The sequence below is a fragment of the Podospora pseudopauciseta genome (assembly GCF_035222475.1).
Source record: "Podospora pseudopauciseta strain CBS 411.78 chromosome 7 map unlocalized CBS411.78m_7, whole genome shotgun sequence".
NCBI lineage: Eukaryota > Fungi > Ascomycota > Sordariomycetes > Sordariales > Podosporaceae > Podospora > Podospora pseudopauciseta.
In genome coordinates, this window is record NW_026946667.1 from 1,145,006 (window position 1) to 1,169,602 (window position 24,597).

General features: G+C 52.9%; 6 protein-coding genes across 6 annotated transcripts; 4 read left to right on the top strand and 2 right to left on the bottom strand.

The window, feature by feature from the left end:
• Window positions 1-2: 2 nt before the first annotated feature.
• QC763_706720 (uncharacterized protein) lies at window positions 3-2,563 on the bottom strand. Its single transcript, XM_062915661.1, has 7 exons — window positions 1,855-2,563; window positions 1,712-1,755; window positions 1,619-1,644; window positions 1,411-1,501; window positions 1,100-1,351; window positions 748-1,039; window positions 3-694 (listed from the first exon to the last, which is right to left on the bottom strand). Exons 1-7 carry the CDS (start codon window positions 1,869-1,871, stop codon window positions 148-150), a joined length of 1,269 nt encoding a protein of 422 aa, XP_062761648.1. The 5' UTR covers window positions 1,872-2,563; the 3' UTR covers window positions 3-147.
• Window positions 2,564-3,502: 939 nt separating this feature from the next.
• Window positions 3,503-8,305, bottom strand: QC763_706730 (uncharacterized protein). The gene is made up of 3 exons (XM_062915662.1): window positions 5,772-8,305; window positions 4,839-5,384; window positions 3,503-4,784 (listed from the first exon to the last, which is right to left on the bottom strand). Exons 1-3 carry the CDS (start codon window positions 7,642-7,644, stop codon window positions 4,762-4,764), a joined length of 2,442 nt encoding a protein of 813 aa, XP_062761649.1. The 5' UTR covers window positions 7,645-8,305; the 3' UTR covers window positions 3,503-4,761.
• Window positions 8,306-8,409: 104 nt separating this feature from the next.
• Window positions 8,410-10,562, top strand: RET2 (coatomer subunit delta). Its single transcript, XM_062915663.1, has 5 exons — window positions 8,410-8,631; window positions 8,692-9,135; window positions 9,188-9,384; window positions 9,438-10,245; window positions 10,310-10,562. Exons 1-5 carry the CDS (start codon window positions 8,629-8,631, stop codon window positions 10,397-10,399), a joined length of 1,542 nt encoding a protein of 513 aa, XP_062761650.1. The 5' UTR covers window positions 8,410-8,628; the 3' UTR covers window positions 10,400-10,562.
• Window positions 10,563-10,970: 408 nt separating this feature from the next.
• On the top strand, window positions 10,971-13,744 carry QC763_706750 (uncharacterized protein; the record flags this gene model as incomplete). The annotated part of the gene is made up of 6 exons (XM_062915664.1): window positions 10,971-11,267; window positions 11,333-12,121; window positions 12,171-12,881; window positions 12,945-13,002; window positions 13,054-13,206; window positions 13,261-13,744. 6 exons carry the CDS (start codon window positions 10,971-10,973, stop codon window positions 13,563-13,565), a joined length of 2,313 nt encoding a protein of 770 aa, XP_062761651.1. The 3' UTR covers window positions 13,566-13,744.
• Window positions 13,745-13,840: 96 nt separating this feature from the next.
• SIP3 (SNF1-interacting protein) lies at window positions 13,841-19,095 on the top strand. The gene is made up of 2 exons (XM_062915665.1): window positions 13,841-18,110; window positions 18,170-19,095. The coding sequence occupies exons 1-2, from the start codon at window positions 14,272-14,274 to the stop codon at window positions 18,612-18,614; spliced, it is 4,284 nt and encodes a 1,427-aa protein (XP_062761652.1). The 5' UTR covers window positions 13,841-14,271; the 3' UTR covers window positions 18,615-19,095.
• A 513-nt stretch (window positions 19,096-19,608) lies between these two features.
• Window positions 19,609-20,724, top strand: QC763_706770 (uncharacterized protein; the record flags this gene model as incomplete). The annotated part of the gene is made up of 1 exon (XM_062915666.1): window positions 19,609-20,724. The coding sequence occupies one exon, from the start codon at window positions 19,609-19,611 to the stop codon at window positions 20,722-20,724; it is 1,116 nt and encodes a 371-aa protein (XP_062761653.1).
• Window positions 20,725-24,597: the final 3,873 nt, after the last annotated feature.

A 24,597-nucleotide genomic window follows, 5' to 3' on the forward strand; every position in this document is an offset into this window, starting at 1 on the left:
AGCCGCCATATATATATCTCTCTCTTCAAAGATCCAATGAATGCCACAAGAGACAACTGTGTGATAATAGTAGCAGCAAACCATGTAGTAAAAATACATCCCAAAGAAAAAGCAAATATGCCCCCCCCCCTCCAACCCCCATCATCATCATCTATCCCCCGACTTCCTACTCTGCAGCTCTATTGACTCGTTATACGCATTCCCCGCCGTCAAATGCGTCCCGTGACTCCCACTCCCGCCGTTTGGTCTCCCATTCGTTTGCTGTTGGGAAAAACTCGAAATCATGGGAGAGCGCGGGTCCACGTCGTCGTCTGTGTCGTCTGCCAAGTCGTGAAGACCAAGCCCGGCCTCTTCGTCGTAGGCCCGGATGAGACCGTCACGATCACCGCCCGTGCGGCTGCCGACGCTCATCCGGTGGGATTGGGAGCGGCGGGCTTCCATGCTCATTCTTGTCTGGATGCTAGAAATCATGTCGGTTCCCGTCGAGTCGCCGCCGCTTCTGCGGGCCAACGTCTTGGTGCCTGAGGGGTCGGTTCGGCTGAGGTTGAGGAGGTAGACGCCCGTGAATGTGACGAGGAAGCCGCAGAGGAGGGAGAGGGTGTTGACTGTGTCGGTTGTGTTGAAACCTTGAAAGAGGATGAAGGAGGCAATAAGAGTTGCCGTCGTGAAAGTGACATAGTAGAGGGGGTTAACGCTAGTCAATGTTAGCGATAGTCCCAAGGCTGCCGCATGACTGGCGAGGCTTACATGTTGGTAGGGAACTGGCTCAGAGCCTTGTTAAAGTAGTTCATTTGGGTAAGGATACAAACCACAGTAATGATCATAAAGACATAAGTCGACGGGTGGCTGAACTGGTTGTGCCCCGCAAAGGTCAACTTGAGGGCAATGCCAAACGCCTTGACGGCCATGACCGAGATGGATCCAACAGTCGAACAAATGCTCAGGTAGACAAGAGGATTCTTCTTGCCGTGGATCGGCCCAACCTTGTAGATCATAATCGTCGCGAAAATGCAGACGAACAGCGAGTAGAACAAGAAGCCTATACCTGGTCAGCCACATCTTCCTGGAGCATGTCCCAGCAGCCAATGTTGGTTCATACCTGGCTGAATCGCATATTCGAGAATCTGGTCAATAGTCTGAATATCCTCGTCAGGGGACGCATGCAGCACAATAATGACAGCTCCGATCAGACAGAGGGCGCTCCCCAGCTTGCCCAACGTCCCCAACTCCTCATTGAGCACGTATGACCCCACCACAGCTCCCACTAACACCGACAGCGCTCCAAGAGGGGTGACGAGGATGGCCGGCGCAAAAGCGTAAGCTGCAAAGTTGAAGATTTCGCCCAAAACCACTGTATGCTTCGTCAGCGCGCGCAGTTCCCTCGAGATCCAGGGAGGAAAATGTCCATACAGCAAACAATGCCTGCCCACCACATTGGGTTCTTCAAGTAAACGAACCCATCCCCTTCAAACCCATGCCTTTCTTCTGCTTGCATCAATCCCTATAACAGCCGGTCACCAGGTCAGCATTCTTCCTTTCGTCCCGTATGGCGTGGCCTGTGGGCATGTGCTTGGTGTGTAACATGAGTGGGCTGGCTGTTCGAGCTGGGAGGCCGTACCTTTTTGGTGATGACGAAGCTGATACCTGTCCACGACCAGAGTTAGCCCCAATCGCTCTCCCGGGTCCTCGAGATCAGTGAATATGCGCATACCTATTGCTAAACTCGAGCTCATGGCCAAGGCCAGGCCAATATATCTAAAAGACAGAAAACCACAGCGTCAGTTGCGATGCGCCACCAGGGCTGAGCCCCCAAGACCTGCAAAACAGGCTGCAAAGAAAAGGGCAGCAGCATACTTCTCCTCCAACATCATCTTGAAAGCAATACAAAGAAAACGAGCGCGACGGCAGCAACGAGAACGCGCTGCCTGTGTTCTTGTTGTTGTTTTTGTTGTTGTTGTGGCGGTGGTGGTTACTGCGAACCGGAGCCGGAGCTACACTGTCGAGGTTTCTAGGAGGGGCAAGCAAGCAGCCGCTCTCTCTCGCGCCGGGCGAGGGTCTGCAGAAAAAAAAAGCGAAGAAAGAAAAACAAGAAGAATATCAAGCTTTTGGCCGTCTGATATGCATTCGGTAGATCTTTTCCAATACTAATTGAGAGCTTGGAGCGCAATCCGTTTTCCGTGTAATGTTTTTTTTCCTGCTCGGTCGAAAGTACGCAGCGGTTTTCGTCTCGTCTGATGAGGACACAGGTGGCTCGTGGGTGCGCTCGTGGCTCGGCGGCGGCGGCGGGCGGAGGAGGGCCGTAATAGTTAAGCAAGTGTTACCTAGGGTTGGATATGCGCTGGGGCTGCTTGGGTTCGTGTTGTTGCCGTCTGTGGTGTTTCCCCAGTGATATCGCTGACCCAAGGGAATTTGTCCAGACACCAGATCAGAGTTCCGTTTGTGTGGTGTGTGTTTACTTGGTAGCGCAAACGAATGTGTTCTGATAGAGCATGGAGAGAAGTGTTGCTGGTAAGTTTCATTCGAGGCCCCCTGCTGCGGTGGTGTCGAGCTGCAAAGTCTGGGGACGGGCTGGTTTCAAGAAACCTCAACCAACCCCTGCTCAAGAAATTCTGAACCCCTGGGGCCTGCACGCCTGACAGGGTCACGACACACAGTGCGCCGTCGCTGTTTCTGGTTGTGGTTGGCCTGCTGAAGTTTGGGTCGAGGGCGGCTCACCAAGGACGGGACAAGAGAGAGGACACGAGGCGGCCGCGCCGCACACGAGCAGTTCTCCCATCCTTTCAACGCTCTTTTCCTATCAACTCTAATTTGAGGCTTGAAGATTGAAGAAAATCCTAGATTAGAACGTAGCTTCCTATCTCGATATGTTCCCCTACCAAACTATCAATCACCTGCCACCAGTACCAAGACCCAAGTACGCCCCTTCATCTCAGGGTTCTCTTCAACAAAAAAACTATAAATTGTCCCCCTTCCCCCCATCCCCCGCAGAGCTTGCAAGTTATTACAGCGTCGTCAGCAGCTGGAAATGAACCCACCAGTGTCCCTCGGCTCATGGAATCCCAGCAATATCACGCCGTTGAAATCCACATGCCTGCAGACGTCTAAAAACATAACTGCCCTCAAAGTCCGTTCTACACATACAACCCCATCTACAATGTAGATCTCTCTCTCCCGCCAGATCTCAGGGATTCGCGATGCTCACATGGGATGACATCGAACCAGACAAAGAAACAGACAGACCTGAGAACCTCGGGACGCACAGGCGAAGGTACCAAACACCCAAACTCCCCCGACCTCCCCTCACATCAACCCCCTCCCCTGAAGTATGCAGATCCCCGTACTCTGTACCTACATAACGTAAGCTTTCCATTGTAGAGTGCAACAACAAGGTCAGCTTTCTGGAAGAGTTTATCCATCTTACTCTGTCCATTACTGTAGGACATGCCCATGCAATTTACATAGGATGTTATTAGCGAAGCAATCACACCTCAAATAATATAGGTTTCACAACAAATCCGTAGCATCTTCAAATACCACATCTGCTCATCATAGCTCACGTCTGTGCGATCAAACCAGGTAGCTCCTGTAACTCTCCCAAGAGTCACAGCCAAGCTCCCTCTACTCATGTACCTAACATGTTCCAGTACATCCGAACCCTGAAAATCGTGGCAGTGCAAACAAAAAAACTGGGTACCTCAAATCAGCTTATTCGTCTTGGGTTTTCCCTTCGAAGTACCTCAACGTCCGCCCTTACCGGTGCCAGACTGCTGGTGCCTTTTTCTCTTCACCTCTCTTTACAATAATTCGGGCAACTCTTCTCAATCCGTACATTGCTACACAACACCCCATCAACACTCTCCTCACCCCCTATCTCTCAGGATCAAGTCAACATTCTGGACTCAGGGCAAAAGCTTCCTATAATCGTCGAAAGAAGATCGAAAATCAGAAGTGACAAAAAGCCAAAAGGGTGACAATGAGAACTGAGAAAAAAAAAGGAAGAGATCCCCAGTGCCCACCCTTCTTTCCCTTCCACCACTCTGAAATCCATCTTACTTTTGTCAAAAACCAGAAACCCCCCCACCCATCCTCCAAATCGTCATCCCCAAAGTAACTCTCAACTAGCTACGTCGACTACCGAACTCAGCTAGATAGCCCCTTGCCGTGAGAAGCTGGGTCTATCTCTGAAACTAACAGACCCCCAGTTGAGATGGACGAGAAAGAAGAAAAAACCCGAAGCCTGCCTCCAATGATTGATTCCAAAAGCCAACGCCATGACAAGCCTGCTGAAAAGCCAGCTCCAGCCGTTGATAAGCCCCCCTGGCCCATCCCCAGCCAATGCAGAAATTTTGCCCATCCATGGTAGTGTTACATATAAATGCTGGGTATAAAATTGCAATGCTGTGGCCTGCATGCGGTAACGTCGATTCAGCCCAAGGCTGAAAGTTGTTTGATTAATGATATTGCGTTGCTGCGCAAGTAATGAGTGACCGTGCTGGCCCACGCAGATGCAAAAATATCGCAAAAATGATGAAATTTCGGCAGAACTTCGCAATCGTGATACCGTCATCCTCTTCGATGTGTTGCCGAAAACTTACCTGGGCATTTCACAATACGAGCTGTCGATGATTGGCCGAAATGAGTACCTTCGAAAACAAAAACGGGACGGGGTCAGAACCTTTTCCTTCGAAGAAAGATGTCGCGGCTGAACTACAACCGTGTCTCAGAGATATGGGCAAGAAAAACCTGTACAGAGCCCGCCGATTATGTCCGACGACGCTTGTGATCTATCCGTATGTAAGTATGAGCACGTCGTATTGGGGAAAGGTGGGAACGCATACCGGATTCCTCAGCGAGGCTCTCTGCATCGTCAGTTCTGTATCGTTTTCCAGTGGGGCTCGACGGAGCAAGGTCAAGGTCAGGCTGCGGTTCAAATGTGATGTCTCCTTCCGCCTCGTCATGCACCTCTTCGTACTCATCCCCATCATTGCCCCAGTCAATTTCATCACCATCTTCCACTGGAGCCGCTACGGAGTGCGGCGCGCTGTTATCTGGCGTGAAAGAATCATCTGCCCCATCGTTCTCGTCGTAGTCAATTTCGTCGCCGTTCATGGTCGTGCTCGTATGATCGGACGCTGTGTCTCCTGTTGCTGATGCAGACGGCCCCTGTTGCGGATCTTTACTCACAGTGGGGGACATGCCCCGAGAGACTTGTGAAATCTCAGCCTGCCAGTCCGTTTCCAGAGCGTCTTCATTGTTATCGGCTGCGGTGTTGGTAACCTCGGGCACGCCGTTCAATATTTCTCCGCCTTGACCGCCGTCGCCTTCTTGCTCGTCGATTGTTGAGAGGCCGCCGTCCTGGTCAAAAGCGAGGAGAAGATCGTTATCTTGAAAGCGAGGAATGTTAGCGTCGCTGTAGTGACCAAAACTGATGCTTATCTGCGAACTGGCGCGAGAGTGAGACGTAAAGAAATTGTTGGTCAATGGCGATGCCGCGTCCAACATATTCAAGCCCTCTTCCTCCACGTTGTCCTCGTTATCAGAATAATCGATGATGTACTCCTCATCGACGGTAAAGCTTGACGAACCCATCTCAGATGTCGCTCTGGACCCAAGTTGAGTTCCGCTTGCACCCTCCAGCTCGCAAGGTTCGTCATCGTCATCATAATCGATGTCAAATTCAACTTCGGGGGTGGCGAGCTGCGACGCCCTGGTCGAACTCGTACTGGACAAAAGCAGATTGTTGGTGGGGTGTAAAGAAAAAGGGGGTTTACCATTTGAACCTGTTGTCAGTTCAAACACACCATTGCTGGTGAGTTGAGCCTCCTCAGTTGTTTCCAGCTCTGTGATGACATCGAAGGCCTCATCGGCGTCCTTCATCTCCTGCTCATCCACATCGACATCGACAGACTCGTAGGAAACCTGTTCTTGAGGAAAGTCCGAGGTATTGGAATCCTCAGCGTGCACAGTCTCGAGGGTTGTTTGATATACAACCTGATCATCATGGTCTGGCTGCCCTTCAGCTGCTAGCTCTGGCGATTGGGAGTGTGTGCTGGAGATGGCAGCATCTTCGTTTTGAGTGGTAGCGTCGTTCTCAACAGCAGGCGATACGCTAGGATTGTGGCTTTGATCATGGTTAGAAGCGATGCCATTGACTGGGGTCTCGTTTTCATAGCTATCATGGGCCGTGTCATCATCCTCGTCAACAAGGAGTTCTTCGTTGACCCATCTTTTCTGATGGTTAGATTCGGTATGCTCAGAATGCTCATGTTCAGAGAGCACGCTTCCAGAGCGGCATGGCGATTCGCCGCCATACTTGGCCTCATCAAGAAGTTGTAGGAAGCGCTCTTCGCAATCATGCTGGACAATCAACTGCAAAACAGGAACTGAGGCGATGGCGGTGTCTTTTGCCGCCAATGCAGCGTGGCAATCCAGTAGTTCACGGAGTGTCCGGTTGAGAAACCTTTCACTAGACCTTTCGCCAAACTCGAGGTCCAGAGAGTCAAAACTGACCAAGAGGGTATCGGTAGGGGCAATTTCGTTCGCAATGACTTGGCGAAGAGAAGAGAGAAACTGTGCAAGGGGCTCATCCATCTTCTTGACGTCCGACAGAAAGAAAGCGTCTGGGTCGTCATTTGCAGTCCCAAACAGCGAGTAGTTGACGTCATTGTAAAAGACCTCAATGTCGGGAACACCATGAAGAGAACTGGCAAGATCTTCGATCGCCTTGTCAACTTCACTAAGGCCGCCTCTGGGTTCCTCGTCATCATCCATGAGGTAATCCTCGTTGCCATCAGCATGATTTGAGCCGGCCTCATAGTCCATATTGCTGTGGCTGCCCAGTTCAGGAACCTTCTCCTTCTCGTCGTCATCATCATCATTATCATCATCATCATGATCAAGCTGGTCGTCAAGATCTTCTTCGACCATAGGTTTCTCTGATTCAATGTTGTTCAGTAAAACCGCCTGGTCTTCCTGTGCATGGATCTGGGGTTGGCCGATGGAATTATCATGCTGAGGGCTGGGCTGTTCATCTGCTTCATACTCTGGTTGGTCCTCATGTTGAGGCTCAATCTGGTCCTCGGCTTCATACTCTGGCTCGTCCTCATGCTGAGGCTCAGACTGGTCTTCAGCCTCAAACTCTGGCTCGTCTCCAAGCTGAGGCTCGGCCTGGTTTTCAGCTTCATACTCCGGTTGGTCCTCATGCAGAGGGTCCAACTCGTCTTCCGCTTGATATTCCGGCTGCTCAGCATCTGCGACGGCCAGATCTTGGGCATTCTCGTCAGCCTTGACGGCCTCCGTGGTCAAGCTGTAGTCCTCTTCGTAGCCGATCTCTTCTTGATACTCCAGGCCTGTCGCCGCGATCTCATCACCCGCTACTTCGTTCGGGGGGCCTTCATCTTCAGCTGAATTGGTCGCGGCATGCTCCGAGTGAGCTTCTTCTTCGTCGTCTTCATAGCCAATCTCGTCAACTTGATCGACTACATTCTTGGTGATTACTGTAGGGGCGTCTTGTTGGTTCTCATCTGCCTGATCATAAACGCCATCCAGCTGGAAATCAAATCCATCGGCATCAAAATCCGGGACAGCCTCCTGATCTAACTGGCCCAAGGGGCCAGGGTCCACGGCCAGCTCAACCTGGTCCATGGTGAGCTGGGTTGGAGATGGGTGATATGTCGAACGCAGCCCGACGCGTAGGCTACGTTTTTTGGTTGGTTATGAGCGGCTATTGCCGTGTTGGTTGGTAGAAAGTATATGGTGGAAAGCGGTGGGCTTGATACTGAAAATCCGCAGGATTATCGACGACGCCAGTGGCTGGACGTGGGGCTGAGGTCGAGTTTACGTTTTTTCTTACGGCAAACGCTGAAATCGAGCGAATGGTTGTACACGCTCAGTCCAGTCGATACGGTAGGACCGGAGGGCAGGAGTGGAAAAGTCGAGGGGCGCGCGGAATTCAGGTTACGGTTGATGGTCAACTACTGAGTTTAGGTTGTGGTTTGGGCGAATCCAGCACATGGGCAAGAGCTCCAAGTGGAAATGGAGAAAGTTCTTGTTCTTGTACAGGGAGCTCCTGAAGAACGGTGGGATGCCGACTTCTAATTTTTCAGAAGCAGAAGTCGAGAGCGGGTCGAGTGAATTTGCTGTTGAAGTCAAGAGCGCAATCTTGTGAAATGGATGAAGGCAGGTAGGTCGGGACTTCTTATACTCTGCTGACGCGCGCAGAGGAGAGTAATTGAAAGCGTGTTTGTCGGAAAAGTGAAAGAGCACTGGAGAAGCGGCGATTCGTTTGAATAATCGAGTGGAGGACGGCCCGCATTCAGTTTAGTGGACTGACACCCGTCTGGCAGCCTGGACCTGGTCCGTGCCCATCCATATGTCCTCAGACAGGGGAAAGAGCTTCACTTCACAGTGGTGGCACGGTCAGGGTGGATGCCAGCTGGCAGCCCCTCGTCAGGCACACCTCAGCTGCCACTGGGTGCTGGAAAGACCACCTATCGACCACAGTTGTATCATTTCTGGGAGGTGAAGCTACAATTGCCAGTAATTAACGGCTCGACCGACACCGACACCGACACCAACCCGACCTCTCCCAACTGAGCCCCAGCAAACCGTCCAGCTGTTGAATTCAAGATGGTAGACCTCCCGAGATGATGCAATCCAGAGCGCAACAAACAGCTAACCATTGCGCCCTAGGTTGTCCTCGCTGCGTCCATCTGCACTCGGGGCGGCAAGGCTGTTCTGGCCAGGGCCTTCCACGACATCAAGCGCACTCGTGTCGAAGCCCTCCTCGCATCTTTCCCCAAGGCTGCCAACTCGGGCACCCAACACACCACCGTCGAACAGGACAATGTTCGATTCGTATACCAGCCATTGGATGAGCTCTACATGGTGCTCATCACCAACAAGCAGTCCAACATCCTCCAGGACATCGACTCCCTCCACCTCTTCGCCCAGGTCGTTACCAGCACTTGCAAGAGCCTCGACGAGCGAGAAATCCTCCGAAATGCCTTCGAACTTATCAGTGCCTTCGACGAGATCGTCACCCTGGGTTACCGTGAGAACCTGACTGTCAGCCAAATTAGGACATTCTTGGAAATGGAGTCTCACGAGGAGCGCATTCAGGAGATTATTGCTCGGGTAGGTGGAATAATACTTTTATGGGCTGCTTGAGGTTCTGACACCGGTGTAGAACAAGGAACTCGAGGCTACCGAAGAGCGCAAGAGGAAGGCGAAGCAGCTGGAGATGCAGCGCAAGGAGTCTGGGAGAGCTGGCCGCTCCGGTGGCATGGCTTCACGACCAGCCGTATACCCAACATACACACCCCCTGTCCGACCGGCTGTTACTGAGACATACGATACCTACGAGGCGGAGAAGAACAAATCCAAGTACGTTGCCTTCACAGTCTGGACGTTTGGTGGGCGGGAACTGACAGAATCAGGTTTGGAGCGCCTAAGGGCAAGGGTATGCAGCTGGGCAAGAAGTCCAAGACTACAGATATGTTCGAGCGTGTGAAGACCGAGCTGGGGCCAGTGGACGACGCACCCCTTGTACCGGTTGCCACTCCTTCTGCCCCAGAACCGGCCGCCGCCTCCCGTGTATCAACGTCCCTGGACCGGGATGCGATCCACGTTACCGTCAACGAAGCCATCACAGCCAAACTGTCCAGGGATGGGGCCCTCAACTCGTTCTCCATCAGCGGTGACTTGACATTGCGCGTGTCAGATCCATCACTCACCAAGCTCAAGCTTAATCTCAATGCTACTCCTTCGCACGGTGCCCAGTTCCGGACACATCCAAATGTCGACAAGAATCTGTTCAACAGCACGAAAGCGATCCAGATGGCTAACACGGCGAGGGGCTTCCCTGTCAACAACGCGGTTGGTGTGCTGCGCTGGAGAGTTGCGCCCAAGGCCGACGATACGAGTATCTTGCCGATTGCGTTTACTGTCTGGGTCAACAAGGGTTCCGACGGCAACTGCTCGTTGACTGTCGAGTATGAGCTGTCGGGCGGTGATGAGCTCAAGGATGTTAGTATTGTGATCCCTTACCAGAGCGCCGAGCCATCCGTTGCCAGCTTCGATGCCACCTACGAGGTGTCTGGTGACAGCCTTGAGTGGTCCATTGGCACTGTCAACGAGGAGAATCCCAGCGGTGCTTTCGAGTTTGAGGCGCAGACGGATGACGAGAACGAGTTCTTCCCCATGCAAGTTCGCTTCTCCAAGACCTCGCCATTTGTGGATGTTGATGTAAGTTTTCCATCCTCTGACTGCGAACACAGAAAACAAACAGTATGCTAACTTTTTCTTCCAGGTCACCTCGGTGGAGCTTGTCGAAATGAACGAGGAGGTAACCTTCTCCAAGGAGGTGAAATCGGTGGCGGACTCGTACTTGATTGAATAAATGGAGGTGATTAACGTGGTATAGGGATGAATCTGTTGTCTGTTTGGCGCACCGAGCAAGCATGTGTCTTTTTGGTGTCTGGTTAGAGAAGACTTGGGGAGGCGGATAGCTCCCCTAATAAAATTGATTTGGCGTGTTTCTGCAAGAAATCGAATGCCTGGTGTATGTATTCGTGCTGTTGCTATGGTGTATGTGGACAAGCATTTCAGGGGCTGCCCGTATTTTGACCGCTTGGGGGGCAGCACAGTGCGAACGCTAGGGCCAATTATTTCATGAATTCCTTCCACACTTCTCACTGAACTCTGAACAGCAAGAGCGCTTCACTCCAACGAAAAACAACGGCAAAACACGACGAATTCAAATCGAGAGAATTGCCTGAATGATTCTGACCCAGACTCTTGGTTAAAACTGGTAAATCAGACATCGGTGACAAACTAGGAACAGTGACCCGCCGCGTTTTGAAGCCCAACCGCTCACACTCACTTCTCTCACCTCTCAACTCACTCACTTGCATCGGTCAAGTTTCAACATTCTCAACCCCGCCAAAACTGCTTCATAAACAAAACCAAAAATGCCACCACCACCACTCCCTGATCTACCACCCCTCCTCCCCCTCCTCTCCCAATCCCGCCTCTCCACCGCCGGCGCGCCGATTTCAGAGAGCAACCCCGTCGTGGCCCTCAACCCAGCCATTGACCTCGCCGCGACGGTTTCGGATGGTGATAATAAAGAGAGCAGTACGGTCTACGTCTGGCGGGCGAACGAGCAGGTGGTGTTCAAGCACGCCGAGAGGAGCGGGGCTGGGGTAGAGACGGTTCGGTGGAAGGAGGACGGCAAGTTTCTTGCTGTTGGGTGGGGGGACGGGGTGGTGAGGTTGATGGGGGAGGGGGGGGGGAGGGGAGGAGTGTTTATTGCATACGGGTGGGAGATGAGGGAAGGGGGAAAAGGATCAAGTTTTTGGGGTGGGGGAGGAATGTTACTGGGAATAGTAGGAGGAGGAAGAGGAGGAGGGTGGAAGTTGAGACTGGAGGGGGGAAGGTGGGGGTGAGTGATTTGCCGCACGAGTTGACTTTTTTGGAGGTGGAGGGGGCGTTGCCGAAGTTGGGGCCTTTGCCGGTTGCTGGGGGGGGTGGTAGTGCTGGGGGGGGGGATGATATGTTTTTGTTTTCGTCGACGACGTCGCTGGAGTGGGTGTTTAGGGGGTGTAAGGCGGAGGAGGCGGATGATGTGCATGTTATGGTTGTTGGGATGGAGGATGGGGGGGTGCATTTGAGTATTTGTGACTCGTTTGTTGTTGGGTTGTTCAGGCATGAGCCGGTGGAGGGGGAGAGGGTGATGCTTTGTGGGCATGCTTCGCATGAGGAGACGTCGACACATGTGCTGTTGATGAGGCCGAGGGAGGGGGAGGTGAGGAGGTTGCATTTGGTGCCGATGGATTTGACGTTTGTGCATTACTCGCCGGTGAACTTGTCGCTGTTGGCGAGCAAGATGACCATGTTGCAGAATTTGCTGAGGTATGTTAAGCAGACGCAGACGCACATGACGAATGAGTGGAAGTCGACGAGGGAACTGCCGCAGAGGTTTTTGAATGGGGTGGAGGATGATTTGAAGAGGATGGAGGGTGGGGGGTTGAGTATTGTCCAGGCTTTGTGTCACACGGTAGCTACGGGGCATGTTTTCAGGCCGGTGAAGGAGTGGTTGGTGGATGTTGTGGCTGAGAGGGTAAGTCTCTGGATCTGGTTTACATGGCTGATAACTGACGAGGATACAGGGCCACAAACGCTGGGACAAGGCAGTACTCTCGGGATTGCTCAACCTCCGAGGTCTGGTTCATGAGAACCTAATACCAGCACTTGAACGCTGCGGTATCATTCTCAGTCGAATGCTGGGTATTGCCCGCTTCCACGACTCAGAGGAGGGTATTGGCTTCAATGCTACTCAGATCACCAGACTGATAGACATTGTTTCCTGCCTGACTGTCGTTGCCCACAAGATACTTCTCAACGTCATGGATGAGTTGGAATATTTCTCTGTTTTCTCAACATGGCTACGGCTACAGATAGACCAACAAGCCTCCTCGTCATCTGCCACCGAAGAGCTCACCGAAAAGGAAGCGACTATGGACCATGCCAAGGTCCTGACTTACATTCAAAGATACCTAACCAGCAGTCCATTGGCCATGTATTTTGACCAAATCACCAAAGAAGACTATGTCAAAGACCAGGAGTATGCCGAGGACAACCCGTCCCTTCTACAGATGCTTGTTAAGCAGCTGAAGAGGCAGGAGTTGGGGCAGCCTTATATGAGAGCGTTGCCCCATGTGGACTTTCTTGTCAACTACTTGACCAGCAGAGCCAACAAGGTGTTTCAAAATATTGCCGAGGCTGAGAAACGAGGTGTCTTGTTTGGAAAAGATGCTGTATTGGACATTGGGGAGGGGATTTGGAAGCATGATGTTCGGTTGTGTATCAAGCCAGAAGATGTAAGTCTTGGTTGGTATGGCTGTGTAGCGTATGGGGTCACAAAACTGACAAAATATTTATAGGAGGCGACAGGACAGACAGCTTATACGGCGTTGGTATCAGAGCAAGACAGAACCACACGTAAGCTGGAAGATTCTGCTACATCCATGCAGTGCTAACGGCTTTCATCAGTCTTTTTATTCAAGACCGTCATACAGGGTACGAAAGGTGTCAGTGAGCTGGGTCCAACGAGAGCCTGTGGGCTTTCTGTGCCAGAGGGAAAGAGTATTGTTGATTTTGGTTTTCTCGATGAGAACTCATTGTTACTATTATACTGCACTGCAGGTAAGTCAAAGCATTACAAGTCAGCAAAGTGCCTAAAGTTAACCATTGCTATAGGTGACAACCCTGGGTTTTCCCTCATCAAAATTAGCTATCAGTCTGCCACATTGTTGTATCGACACTACGAGGCTGGTCAGCGCCCATCATTGAGGCCTCTTGACATGGATGACCAGACACTGTTTTGTACAAGAGGTTTCTCTCATCTGTCCCACTTCACGCCTGTGCAGATGATGGTTCAAAAGTCATGCAGCCTACGCGGCGAAATACCAGGGCGGGTTTGCCTTGTGGGCAAGGACAGGGCCATGTACAAGACCTATGCGTTACCAAGGAGCTGGGAAGATGTGGACACGAATGGCCAGTGAGAGGATGACGGGAATGTCTTGGTTCTTGATACTGCATTCCGGATCCGAACAATCGGCTCCGAATCTGCAGATAGAGTGTTGGCCCTTTTACACGTAAAGCTTAAGATTTGGTGTATCTATACGCGGAAGTATCCTGATTAGATAGACGTATGCCCATAATGTAGCAACATCATCATCCTTTACATGTTTTACCCCTGAAAAAGCAATGATGGTGTTGTTGGACCTCGCCGCACTGTGCTCCCAGAAAGGGGTCCAATAATAGCACCCAACACGCTAACGGCTAGCGATGTCTCCCGAATGCCGTTAGCGTCATGCAACCCCCAGAATGACCCGTCGGCCAGGCGCTGTGTGCAACTGAAACAAACGTCATTGGGCAGCTTTCCAAAAGAGAGAGATGTTCCAGGTTGCACCCTCTCACCGATTAATTGTCTACCTCCTTTGAGCCCGGCTTTCTCGCAACTTTTTACATTCTTCCTAAAAAAACGACCGGGTGCTTCAAGTAGACTGCACGACAAATTACACGCGGCCAAGGTCGTGATAATATCCAATCTCCACATCTAAACGGCATACTCACCTCCGAGCATCCCGGAATAATACAAACAGCTTTCATCAAAGAACAACGCAGCAACTTCTACAGTACATAGGGATACTTCTGAGCACAACACTATTCAGAAACTCCCTCGGAGAGGGTAGAGGTTGGCTCAAGATGAACGAACCAACGATACCGCCCCAGGCGGCGTTCAGCTACAAGCACGCCTCAGCACCACCGCCAGTCACCGTGACAGCTCCCTCCACGACAACAGGAGGGTCCTCCTCCTCCCAAGCACCACCGTCAGAAAAGCAGCAACAGCCCAAGCCAACGACGGCATCTGTCCCCCGAGCCTCAGGCCCAGCCATCCCCGTGATCCTCAACGAAGCCGCCCTCGACTCTCCCACCTTCCGTTCGACAGCCATCCACTTTGGCGACCAGCTCGACGGCATCGAACGCTGGCTCGACAGCTACACCCGCAGCACGACCAAAGTCGTCCACGACTTTTTGGCTCTCGAGGACACGATCAACGTCTACCTCTCCAAAATGACACCCCCCACCATGGCGACGGGGCCTGACTCCCCCGTCCTCGACGCGGATTACACACTCCCCGCCCTGCGGAGGGCGGGCGACGGGGCGAGGGAGTGGTGGGGCGGGATACTCTCCGCGGTGAGAAGGCTCGAGCCGGCGAGCGTGGACCCGATCAGGAACTTTATCAACAATGACATGAGGGTGCTGCGGGAGCAGAGGAGGAACCTGGAGGCGGCGCAAAAGATGTTTGACACGACGCTGGCGAGGTATGTGGGGCAGAGCAAGACGAAGGAGCCGAGCGCGCTGAGGGAGGACGCGTTTGCTGTTTTTGAGACGAGGAAGGGGTATTTGAAGGCGAGCATGGACTTTTGCCAGATGGCGCCGCAGGTGAGGGCGGGGTTGGACAAGCTGCTTGTAAGGGTTTGTGCGGACTTGTGGAGGGAGATGAGGAAGGGGAATAACGGTTCTGCTTCTGCGCTTCAGGCTGGGTGGGGGGAGGAGCTGGAGCGGATCAGGGGGTGGGCGAGGGAGATGGAGGCGAGCGAGGGGGTTTTTAAACGGGAGTTGGGGATGGCGAGGAGGGATGTTGGGGAGAGCACGTTGGCGATGGCGAAGCCGAGTAGGGAGTTGGAGGATTATAGTGTTAGTACGGTGCCGTATTTGGGGAGCAAGGGGCCGTTGAGCATTCAGAGGAAGGATCAGGTGGCAGTTGTTTCGGAGAAGCAGGGGTGGTTATTTTTGAGGACGTTGACGGGGAAGCCGGTGAGGCCGAATTGGATACGGAGGTGGTATTATTGTCGGGATGGGATCTTTGGGTGGTTGATCCAGGCACCTCAGGGGGTGCTGCAGGGTGATGAGATTGGCGTGTTGCTTTGCAGTGCGAGACCCGCTGTCCAGGAGGAGCGGAGGTTTTGCTTTGAGATCAAGACCAAGACGCAGACCATTCTGCTGCAGGCGGAGACGCAGACGCAGCTGGTGGAGTGGCTTGAGGTGTTTGAGGTGGCCAAGAAGAAGGCGATCGAGGCCAGCATGGGACGGGATCCTAATACGCTTGTTGGGGGCATCGATCCTGCTTTCGTCATCACGCCGCCCTCGATTCCAGAGTTCTCTGCCCGAGCGGTTGAGAATCTTGATGAGGCTGACAGCTCTGAGAAGCAACGCAACCTGCCTGTGCCTGGTCCTGATCCGAATGCCGCGGCACGTTCCAGCTTCGACGTGGGGATCGCTCCACCGCGCCGGTCCATCACGACTCACCTAGGAAGGGAGGAGGGAGAGACTGGAAGGGAGCATGCGGCGCGTATCATGCAGAAGCTTGATCTTCACCGCAAGGCAACATTTGCTAGCTCGATGGATACAATGTCTGCTTCTGGGACCACCGGCGCGAGCTTGATGACCAGCACGGCTTCTACACCTCAGGGAGGGCAGACACCGACTCTTCGTCTGCCAACTCTGTTGCTCGATCACCAGCCAGGCAGCTTGGCACCCGCGACTCTGGCCAAGCCTCCTATATCGACGAGCCTAAGCAAGTCAGCCATTCTGGCAAGCGCCAACAATGCTGCTATCCGGCCCATGTCGAGCGGCGTTTTGGCCAACTACTGGGGAAGCAGTCCTTATACAGCCATCTACTGCCCTGCCGTTGGTTCACCCCCTACTCCTAAGCCCTACGCTAACGACCCCTTTGTTGCATCCATGGTGCCGCGAACACCCACCTTTGAGAAACCTCAGCCTCCTCCTGGTGGACATAGGAAAACACAGAGCGTGGGCACGACCCTCACGGAGCCCAAGGTGACCGAAAAGGCACGGAGCGATGCCCTTCCTGCCAACTACCCGCCCGAACTCAGAGCGCAGTATGCGCAGTTCCGCCTTGTCTTTCCCACAGCGCCGCCTGAGGAGAAACCGGTGCTCGTCTTCAATGCTGCGTGGTCGAGCTCGCCGGTCGAAGGAAAAGAGGATCAAGGGCTGGCTGGCAATGGCCGTATTTTTGTTACATCTGACAGGATGTATTTTTATGGTCACCAGCTGGGCTTGGTGGTGGCTTACACCATCAGCCTGGATAGCATCACCGAGGTCACCTCGGCTCCGGGAAGGGACTGCGACTTTATCTTTTTGCATCTGAACCAGGACATGCAGGACACGACGTACGCTCGGATCACGATCAAGGTGTTCCTTGAGGACTTTTTGCTGCTGCAGTCTAGGCTTAACCTCTTGATTGATGATTTGCAGGCGGCGGAACCGATGGATTTGAGTGAGATTATTACCACGCTGCTCAACATGGAGAGGAACCAGGACGATAATATCCGGAGCCCGAGCGTGGAGAGCTGGGAGGAGATTAGTTCTAATACTCCGGTTGACGACGGGACGCCGTTTGGGAGGCCGGTGTCGAGACGGGTGGGGGATCTGAGTGGGAGGTTCATTCGGTATTCGCGCCAGGGGGGGTCGAAGAAGCAAGTGCAGAAGTTTCAGCTGCCGGCTCACGCGGTGATGTACGAGCCGGAGGACATGGGGGCCGCGGTGGCGGAGAGGCACTTTGAGATGAGCGCCAAGGCGTGCTTCCATGTGCTCTTTGGGGACAAGTCGTTTATCTTTCCGAAGCTGTATTTTGAGCGGAGGGCAAAGGAGATTGCGCAGGGGCCGTGGGAGCTGAGCGATCACGGGGGCAAGATGAAGAGGGTGTTTAGGTTCAAGGTTGACTATGTGGACATGCTGGGGAGGAGGAAGCCGGGGGAGGTGACGGACGTGCAGACGATTGACATATTCAACGATCACATCACGTATGTGGTGTCGCATGTGAGGACGCCGTGGCACTTGCCGCACTCGGGGGCTTTCAGGCTTGTGACGAAGGTGGTGATTACGCATGTGGCCAAGAGCAAGTGCAAGCTGGCCGTTTATACACGGACGAGCTGGGAGAAGGGGCAGCAGGCGTTTGCGAGGAGTATGGTGGAACGGCAGGCGCTGGATGATGCGAGGAGGGATGGGGAGGAGTTGGCCGAGGTGGCGACGGATCAAGTTAGGAAGTTGGGGATTCACAGCAGGACGAAGAGGGCGATTCAGGTGTATGGGGATGTGGGCAGGAGGGGGGACGTGGTTGTTTTCAGTCCGGATGAGGACCTGAAGGGGGATGGGGTGGGGGTGAGGCCGAGGACGTTGGGGGCCATGATGTGGGAGACGGGGAGGAGTTTCATGGAGAGCGCAATTACCAGTGTGATGATGTGGGCTTTTGCGGCGGTGAAGAAGGTGTTTGGGGTTTTGAAGGCGAACCGGGTGATATTGGTGATGTTGGTGGTTAGCTTGGGGTATAACTTGGTTAGCTGGGGGCAGGGGACGAGCCGGTGGTGGACCGAGAGGAGGTCGGAGAGGTTTATGCAAAGGTTGGGGGTGGGGCCGAATTTGGTGATGGGGAAGGCGATTTATTTGGCGGATTTGGAGGAGGCGAGTAGAGGGTCGGCGGTGGGGATGGAGTTAGGAAGGCCGGTGGGGAGCCAGTGGTATGCTTCGCTTCTTTTCTCTGGCGGTTGGATAGAGGATGCTAATCTGAGTGCAACAGTTACGACACCTTCCAGGCCATCGTCAACTCGACCAACCTCGACGCTCCTTACCAAGACGCCGGGGCAGGCTTCACCTCAGCCACCACCCGAGCAGCGGCCCGTCGTCTCCGTCGCACTCGCCAGCGTCTGGCCGGGTACAGACACGATCTCCTGGTGGCCATGCGTGTGGTCAACGGCATCGAGCTGGAGATGGTGCAGTCGGAGTGGGAGAACTGGCTCGAAGACGAGAACCAACGCTGTGAGCGGGTCGCGAGGCTCTTGACGCACAATGCTCCCAAACAACTCTCTCAGGAAGAAAAGGAGGAGGCTCAAAAGGTGCTTGGAGGCGGCGATGCCAGGAGGAAGGAGGCCCTCGCAAAGTGGCATGCTGAGTACTGTGGGAGTTGTGAGGCTGATCACAGGGCTCTGATGGCGAGTAGTCAGAGGGCTTCGTTGGTCAGGTGAGGGGGTGGGATATATACATATTGATGGCAGCTAGTCTGTGGTGCAAGTAGGGGCTTTTTTCATTGGGGGAGCAAAGGCTGGGACGGTTCATTCATTCATTCTGGGGGCCGCATTATGGGGTTTAGCAAGCATTGCTCTGGGGAAAGCACAGTAGCAGGTAGCATATTTAGTAGAGCATTCATCTTGTTTAATGACAGAAATTCCATCTACAGCTGGTTTCAGTTCTTTGCACGAGGCAAATGGGCAGACATGTCTGCGTACTTCAGGTTTGGTATAGGTAGGTATATGAGAGCTTTATTATTGGTGTCGCCCCCTGAGGATCGCCTGGCAGTGCTTACGGGTTGTGTGGAGAACAAGAGGCAACGTCATCGCCAAGATGCATGAAGTTCTGGAGTTTGACGGTCAAGGGACGCGTAAGAGAGTGACTCGGTGGTTGAAGTGTTATTTTGGGCGTTGGCTTAGGCACCTAGGTATTCAATGCATTCGGTTCTTCAGCATCTTGGAGAAATAACTTGACAGCAGAGTGAAGAATGCCTGTGTCAAGCGATTCTCCGGCCCGCTGCTGGTCAACCTGCTGGCCTGGGCCGGCTCAACCCGCAGAATCAGGAGGGCAGGTTGGATGGCCTACTGCAGCAACGGCTCCTTTGAACAAGAAAGTTTGAGCTGGTTGATTGACGCAGTGACTTGTCTCCTTCCTAAAAATACAGGCTGCCATCAACTACCAAAAACAAGCCAGTGGCTGTGTGGGAAAATAAGTGTGGGTTTTTGTCTCGTTCAATAATGCCGAGGATGATAAGTGGTGGTTTGTTTGAGTCTCGCAATTGATCCTCACCCCAAGAAGTTGATCATTTGTTGCCGAGCAGAGGCGAACGTGGGAAGAAGGGGACTGGAATTTATGACGTTCTTCATCCCTTCTTTTTCATCTTCTTAAGCCGATGTCTTCTTTTTACCCTTTTATTTTGACATCTTCTCTCAAACCAAAAAGTAAAAAATCATGGTCCGATTATCACCACTACCTCTCGCAGCCCTCCTGCTGCCATCCCTCATCGCCGCCCAATCAACCATCCTCTCCTCATCACCACCACCTTCAGAAACAGCCTGCAACAACTCCCCCGACCTCTGCTCCCGCTCCTACTCCAACATAACCCACATCGGCGCCCACAACTCGGCCTTCCTCCGCGACGCCTCCACCGGCAACTCCATCGCCGGCAACCAATACTACAACGCCACCCTCGCCCTCTCCTCCGGCCTCCGCCTCTTACAGGCTCAAGTCCACCTCCACGACAACACCCTCAAGCTCTGCCACACCCTCTGCGACCTCCTCGACGCCGGCCCCCTCGAGACCTTCCTCTCCTCCATGGCCAGCTGGCTCTCCCTCAACCCAAACGAAGTCATCACCCTCCTCCTCGTAAACTCCGACTCCCAACCCATCACCTCCTTCGCATCCCTCTTCGAATCCTCCTCCCTCTCCCAATACGGCTTCATCCCCACCAACACCACCACCATTTGGCCCACCCTATCAGAAATGATATCCCTCAACCACCGCCTAGTAACCTTCATAACCAACATCACCCCCTCCCCTTCGTCTCCTTACCTCCTCCCCGAATTCTCATACATCTTCGAAACCCCCTTCAACAATACCTCCCCCTCTTCCTTCACTTGCACCCTCGACCGCCCCCTTTCCACCGGCGCCGCCTCCGCCGCTCTATCCTCCGGCCTGCTACCCCTGCTGAACCACTTCCTCTACGTCGACCTCTCCTCCGGGATCCAGATCCCAAACGTCGACTCCATCGACTCGACCAACTCCCCTGATCTTGTCACCACCGGTTCCTTAGGCAGACACGCAGAGCTTTGCTCCGGACAGGACCAGTGGGGCACAAAACCGGTATTTGTCCTTGTAGACTTTTTCAACCGTGGACCCGCGATAGAGACGGGCGACAGGCTCAACGGGATACAAGGGAAGACAGTTGGGAGGACAACCTTACCCGTGGAGGGGAGCGGTGGTGCAGCTGCTGGTGCTGCGACGGGGGATGCAGCCGGGGCGAGGGGGAATCTCAAGGCTTTTGGGGCGCTGGTGGGGTTTTTGGGGGTGGCCTTGGTTGTTCTCTGATCCGGTGTGGTTTTTTTTGGGTCAAATGATTGGAAACGAACACAGCATAACATAGCATAGCGAGGGCGTTTGGTTCAAACTCTGAACTTGATATTGGCTATTGGATACCTAGTAAAGATAAGACAAGAAAAAAAGAATGTTGCAACAGCTAAATTGCGAAAGTCCCCCATGGTAAATAATAACAAGGTTCCGCACTCAAAAAACATTGCATGAGATTCAGTCTAGTCTAATACGCTCTGGGAGAACCAGGCGCATCCTGTGACTCAAGGACAGCAAAGGGGGAGGTTGAGCTGAACGAATCAGGAAGAAGACAACTGTGTTTGTGATTATGGGACGTATCGGGGAAAGGAGAAGGGAGCAAAAAAGAAGGAAAAGGAGGTAGGAGAGAAGTTGAGGGCAGCAACACTGGCCCGGGAAGGGCGAGGGCGACGACGACGACGACAACACCCCCCTCAACTGAATACGAACTCCGGACAACGCTACTCCGTAACAAGCTCGATGAGAGAGAAAAAAGAAAAAAAAAAGTCCAGATAACAGCTTTAGAGTTTTGCAAGAGAGGGCAGTGCTGCCGTCATATCTGTCGTCGTCGGCGTTGCCGTGGGGAAGTTTGCTCGTGATGGAATGGTTCAAAGGGATGATGTTCAAAGTGGAAATGGGAAAAAATTGACCAGGCAGAGGTTGAGAAAACTTTCTGTACTGTGGAGTCGCATGCACAGACCATACCATAGCTTGGTAGTGGGGCACCAATCTCTACAACGGATTGCCCTGCTGGAAGCTCACTGTAGCTTCGCTGTAGCTTCGCTGCAAGTGTGAAGCTGCTTGTACTTGCTGATAGTCCAAGCTGTTGTGTTGTGGGGAAGTGAGGGTTGGGGTCATACCCTCCTCCTTATGATGAGGTGCTGCTTGTCAAGAGGTTTGGATTTCCTGGGTTATTTAAAAAAGGGGTGTTACAACTTCTGGTATGTTTCATGGGTGTGCAGTTGTTGCAAACTGACCACAAAACTGTTGAGAAAGCGATGGCACGCAATGACTCTCGGACCAACGAGTCAATGTTCCTTCTTCTTTTGTTGAGAAACAGTTGACAGATAGAGACTCATGGTGTTGCGAGCATTGTGAGGTGGAAAGAGCATACGTACATAGGCACTATCGTACTTTCCAACTGTGGGGTGCCAGGAAGGAGCTGTCTCTGGGTATGAACCTTCTTTTGCTGGGAAGGGGAGCTTCTATTTAGAAAGGGCATCCAGGGAGGGAGCTCATCCGTCAATGGTCCACGTTTTGGCAAGGAGCTCTTCCTCTGAGTAGCTCCCGTCGGCTGCACCTACCTACTTCGGGAATATTCCGCAGGAAAGCAACCATCTTTGGAAGCGCCTTTTGGAAGCCGCAAAGTGAGAAAGCTGTTGTTGATGTGGCCGTGTTCTTTTGGGAGAAACCTCTCGTATGTGATTGCTACGGTGGAAGCCCAACTTCTGGAAGCTGAGAGCACGAGGTCCAATTACGTAGCTCCAGGGTAATTTCTATGACGGTGGTTGGAGGAGTACTGCGATTGCTGGGTGTGGACAGCGTGAAGATGGTGAAATTGAGTGATCCGGGGAAGGGTCCTGTAAGACCATAGTGTTGCCCGTTCTTCACCTTGGTGTCGACGAGAGATTGACAAGAGCGGTGCTGATACACGGAGAGAGCTCCGGGGTGGCCTGCTCGCTCATGTTGCCACACCTGGCGTTCCGGAAGCCACATGATGGCGGTGCCGAAATCATACTCAAGCGCAACGGCACTCCCGCAAAGTTCGGGATCACGTGGAAACCTAAGAGTTGAACTGTCATGTAGTCTATCAATACCTGGTGAGAACCAAATACGAGTCAGCGCGACAGAAGCTTGGTTTGGTAGGCGTCCGCCGGTCGGTTGATACAATGGATCATGGGGCTTTTCATCGAGATCTGAGTGTGGAGTGGTGACCACCGGAAGATCGGCCATCGATAATGTCTGGGGAAGGGAAGCCGTTGGCAGATACATTCTTTATTTCAATTATGCTTAATTCACAGCTTTGTGGAGCAGTATCGTGACGTGTTTGGAATTCTTTAGCTTGCGAAATCGGTGAAACATGAGCTTTGCGAGGACCTTTCGAAAGATCTCCTTTCTAAAGCTGAATTTGATGTTCGAATAGGATGTCGTCCCCTTGGTTTGGGTTGATGGTTTTCAAATTGATAACTACAAGAAAAGTTCTCAGTTGCTATTAGACACAAGGGCCTTGTTCTACCCTTTTCTTTGTAGACAACTTCGTGTAGTTGGATGTTTACTTACAGCTCTAGCGATATGCACCAATGCTTCTTAAGAACGTCCTTGCTCAGCTAGAGGTTCAACATCATCAATCTTGCTTCAACCGCTCAGGTTGTACAAAAATACCCTGACATGCCCCAGGTGTCACACTCGCAACCAATGGCAAGCACCGCCCGCTGAACTGCGTTGGTGCATGTATTGTTGCTGAGCCGCAAGATTACTTTGGAAGCGAAAGCGAATGGAGCATGACGGCAGCTCAGGATGAGGGGGCCGATTGAAGTTCTGGCAATAGCAGAGGGTTCTATAAACTCTTTCCCAGCCACCGGCATCTGGCCGACTCAGAGCAAACCCGAGAGCTTGGATCTGGGTGCATACGGCATGCGAGTAAGGCCTGTTGCCTTTTCCTAGATCTCCGGTGTGCCATGTCAGTCAGCACATACGGCAGACAGGGACGTGGATTCGATCGATCGGCAGGGCTGAAACCGTCTGGCAGCTACTCGTACAGAAACCAGGGGGGCTCTGGGGGTGATTTCTTCCATGTGTTCTCTGTCGACCGAAAATGTCATGCTGGTTTGCTGTGTTGGTCAGATATTTGTGTCGTTGACTCGGGCACCCTCTCGAAACGGCAATGCATCGCGATGGGATACGCTTTCGAAGGTCGTCGGCGTGGCCGTGAATCAAGGTTTGTATGCTGGACGCTAGCCTCGCATCCGGACTCGGTGACGGCGACTCGTAGGTCCCATGCAAGGGCTTGGGCTTTAAGCTCTCGGTCCTTCACCGAAAGGTCTGGCGAGTGCATCCGTCGAACTCGAGCCGGTCACGTCAAGGCAGATAGATGGCAGACGGTGTAATACCGACCCCTTCTTACAGATAGTGGCATCCCACCCTTCTTTGGCGCGGCCCTGTCGAAGCTCAAGTACTGCAGACCCCCTGCATCCCCTGCATGCCGTCCCCTTTGGACTAGACGTGTGATAGGTCAGAGATAGATTGAGCCCTTTGGGGAGGTGTTGAAGCTGGAGCATGTATGGTCTTCCAGAACACAGCGGCAGGCAGCATTCATTGGCGAAAGGGCGTGAGGGCTGCGGCGCAGCTAAAAACAAGCAGGATGAACATGATTATGGAGGCACCAAGTATTCCACTCGAGATCGCGATGCAGGGGGGTGCTTCAAGTGAGCATTGAAGAAAGAAACAAGTCATCAGGAAGACCTAGAGCAAAGGCTGAGAAGAGAAAATATCCCCTCCCCCCTCTCCAAAAAAAATTACTCATCGACTCGCACAAGTATAAAACCAGCCAGGGCATCGAAAAGCTTGGCCTATTCGAGAAGGTAAAGAGGTTAGTGCGCCTCAGACTTGCATTCAAGAACCCACGCTTTGGACACCCCGCGGCTACTCGTCTCAATGCCACCAAGGACAGCCCGTCCCTTTTGGAACGAGACCGACGCCAGGCACGGCTTGTGGTCGAGTTGGGAAGGTAGAGCATTCTGCATTGAAATTGTATCGATATTGAACAATGGGGAGAATGGGCATCAGTTATGATGTACAGCCGCTATCATGGCTGTTTGGTGATGCTGACGTGCTCTCCGAGTCCTTCTTCTCCAT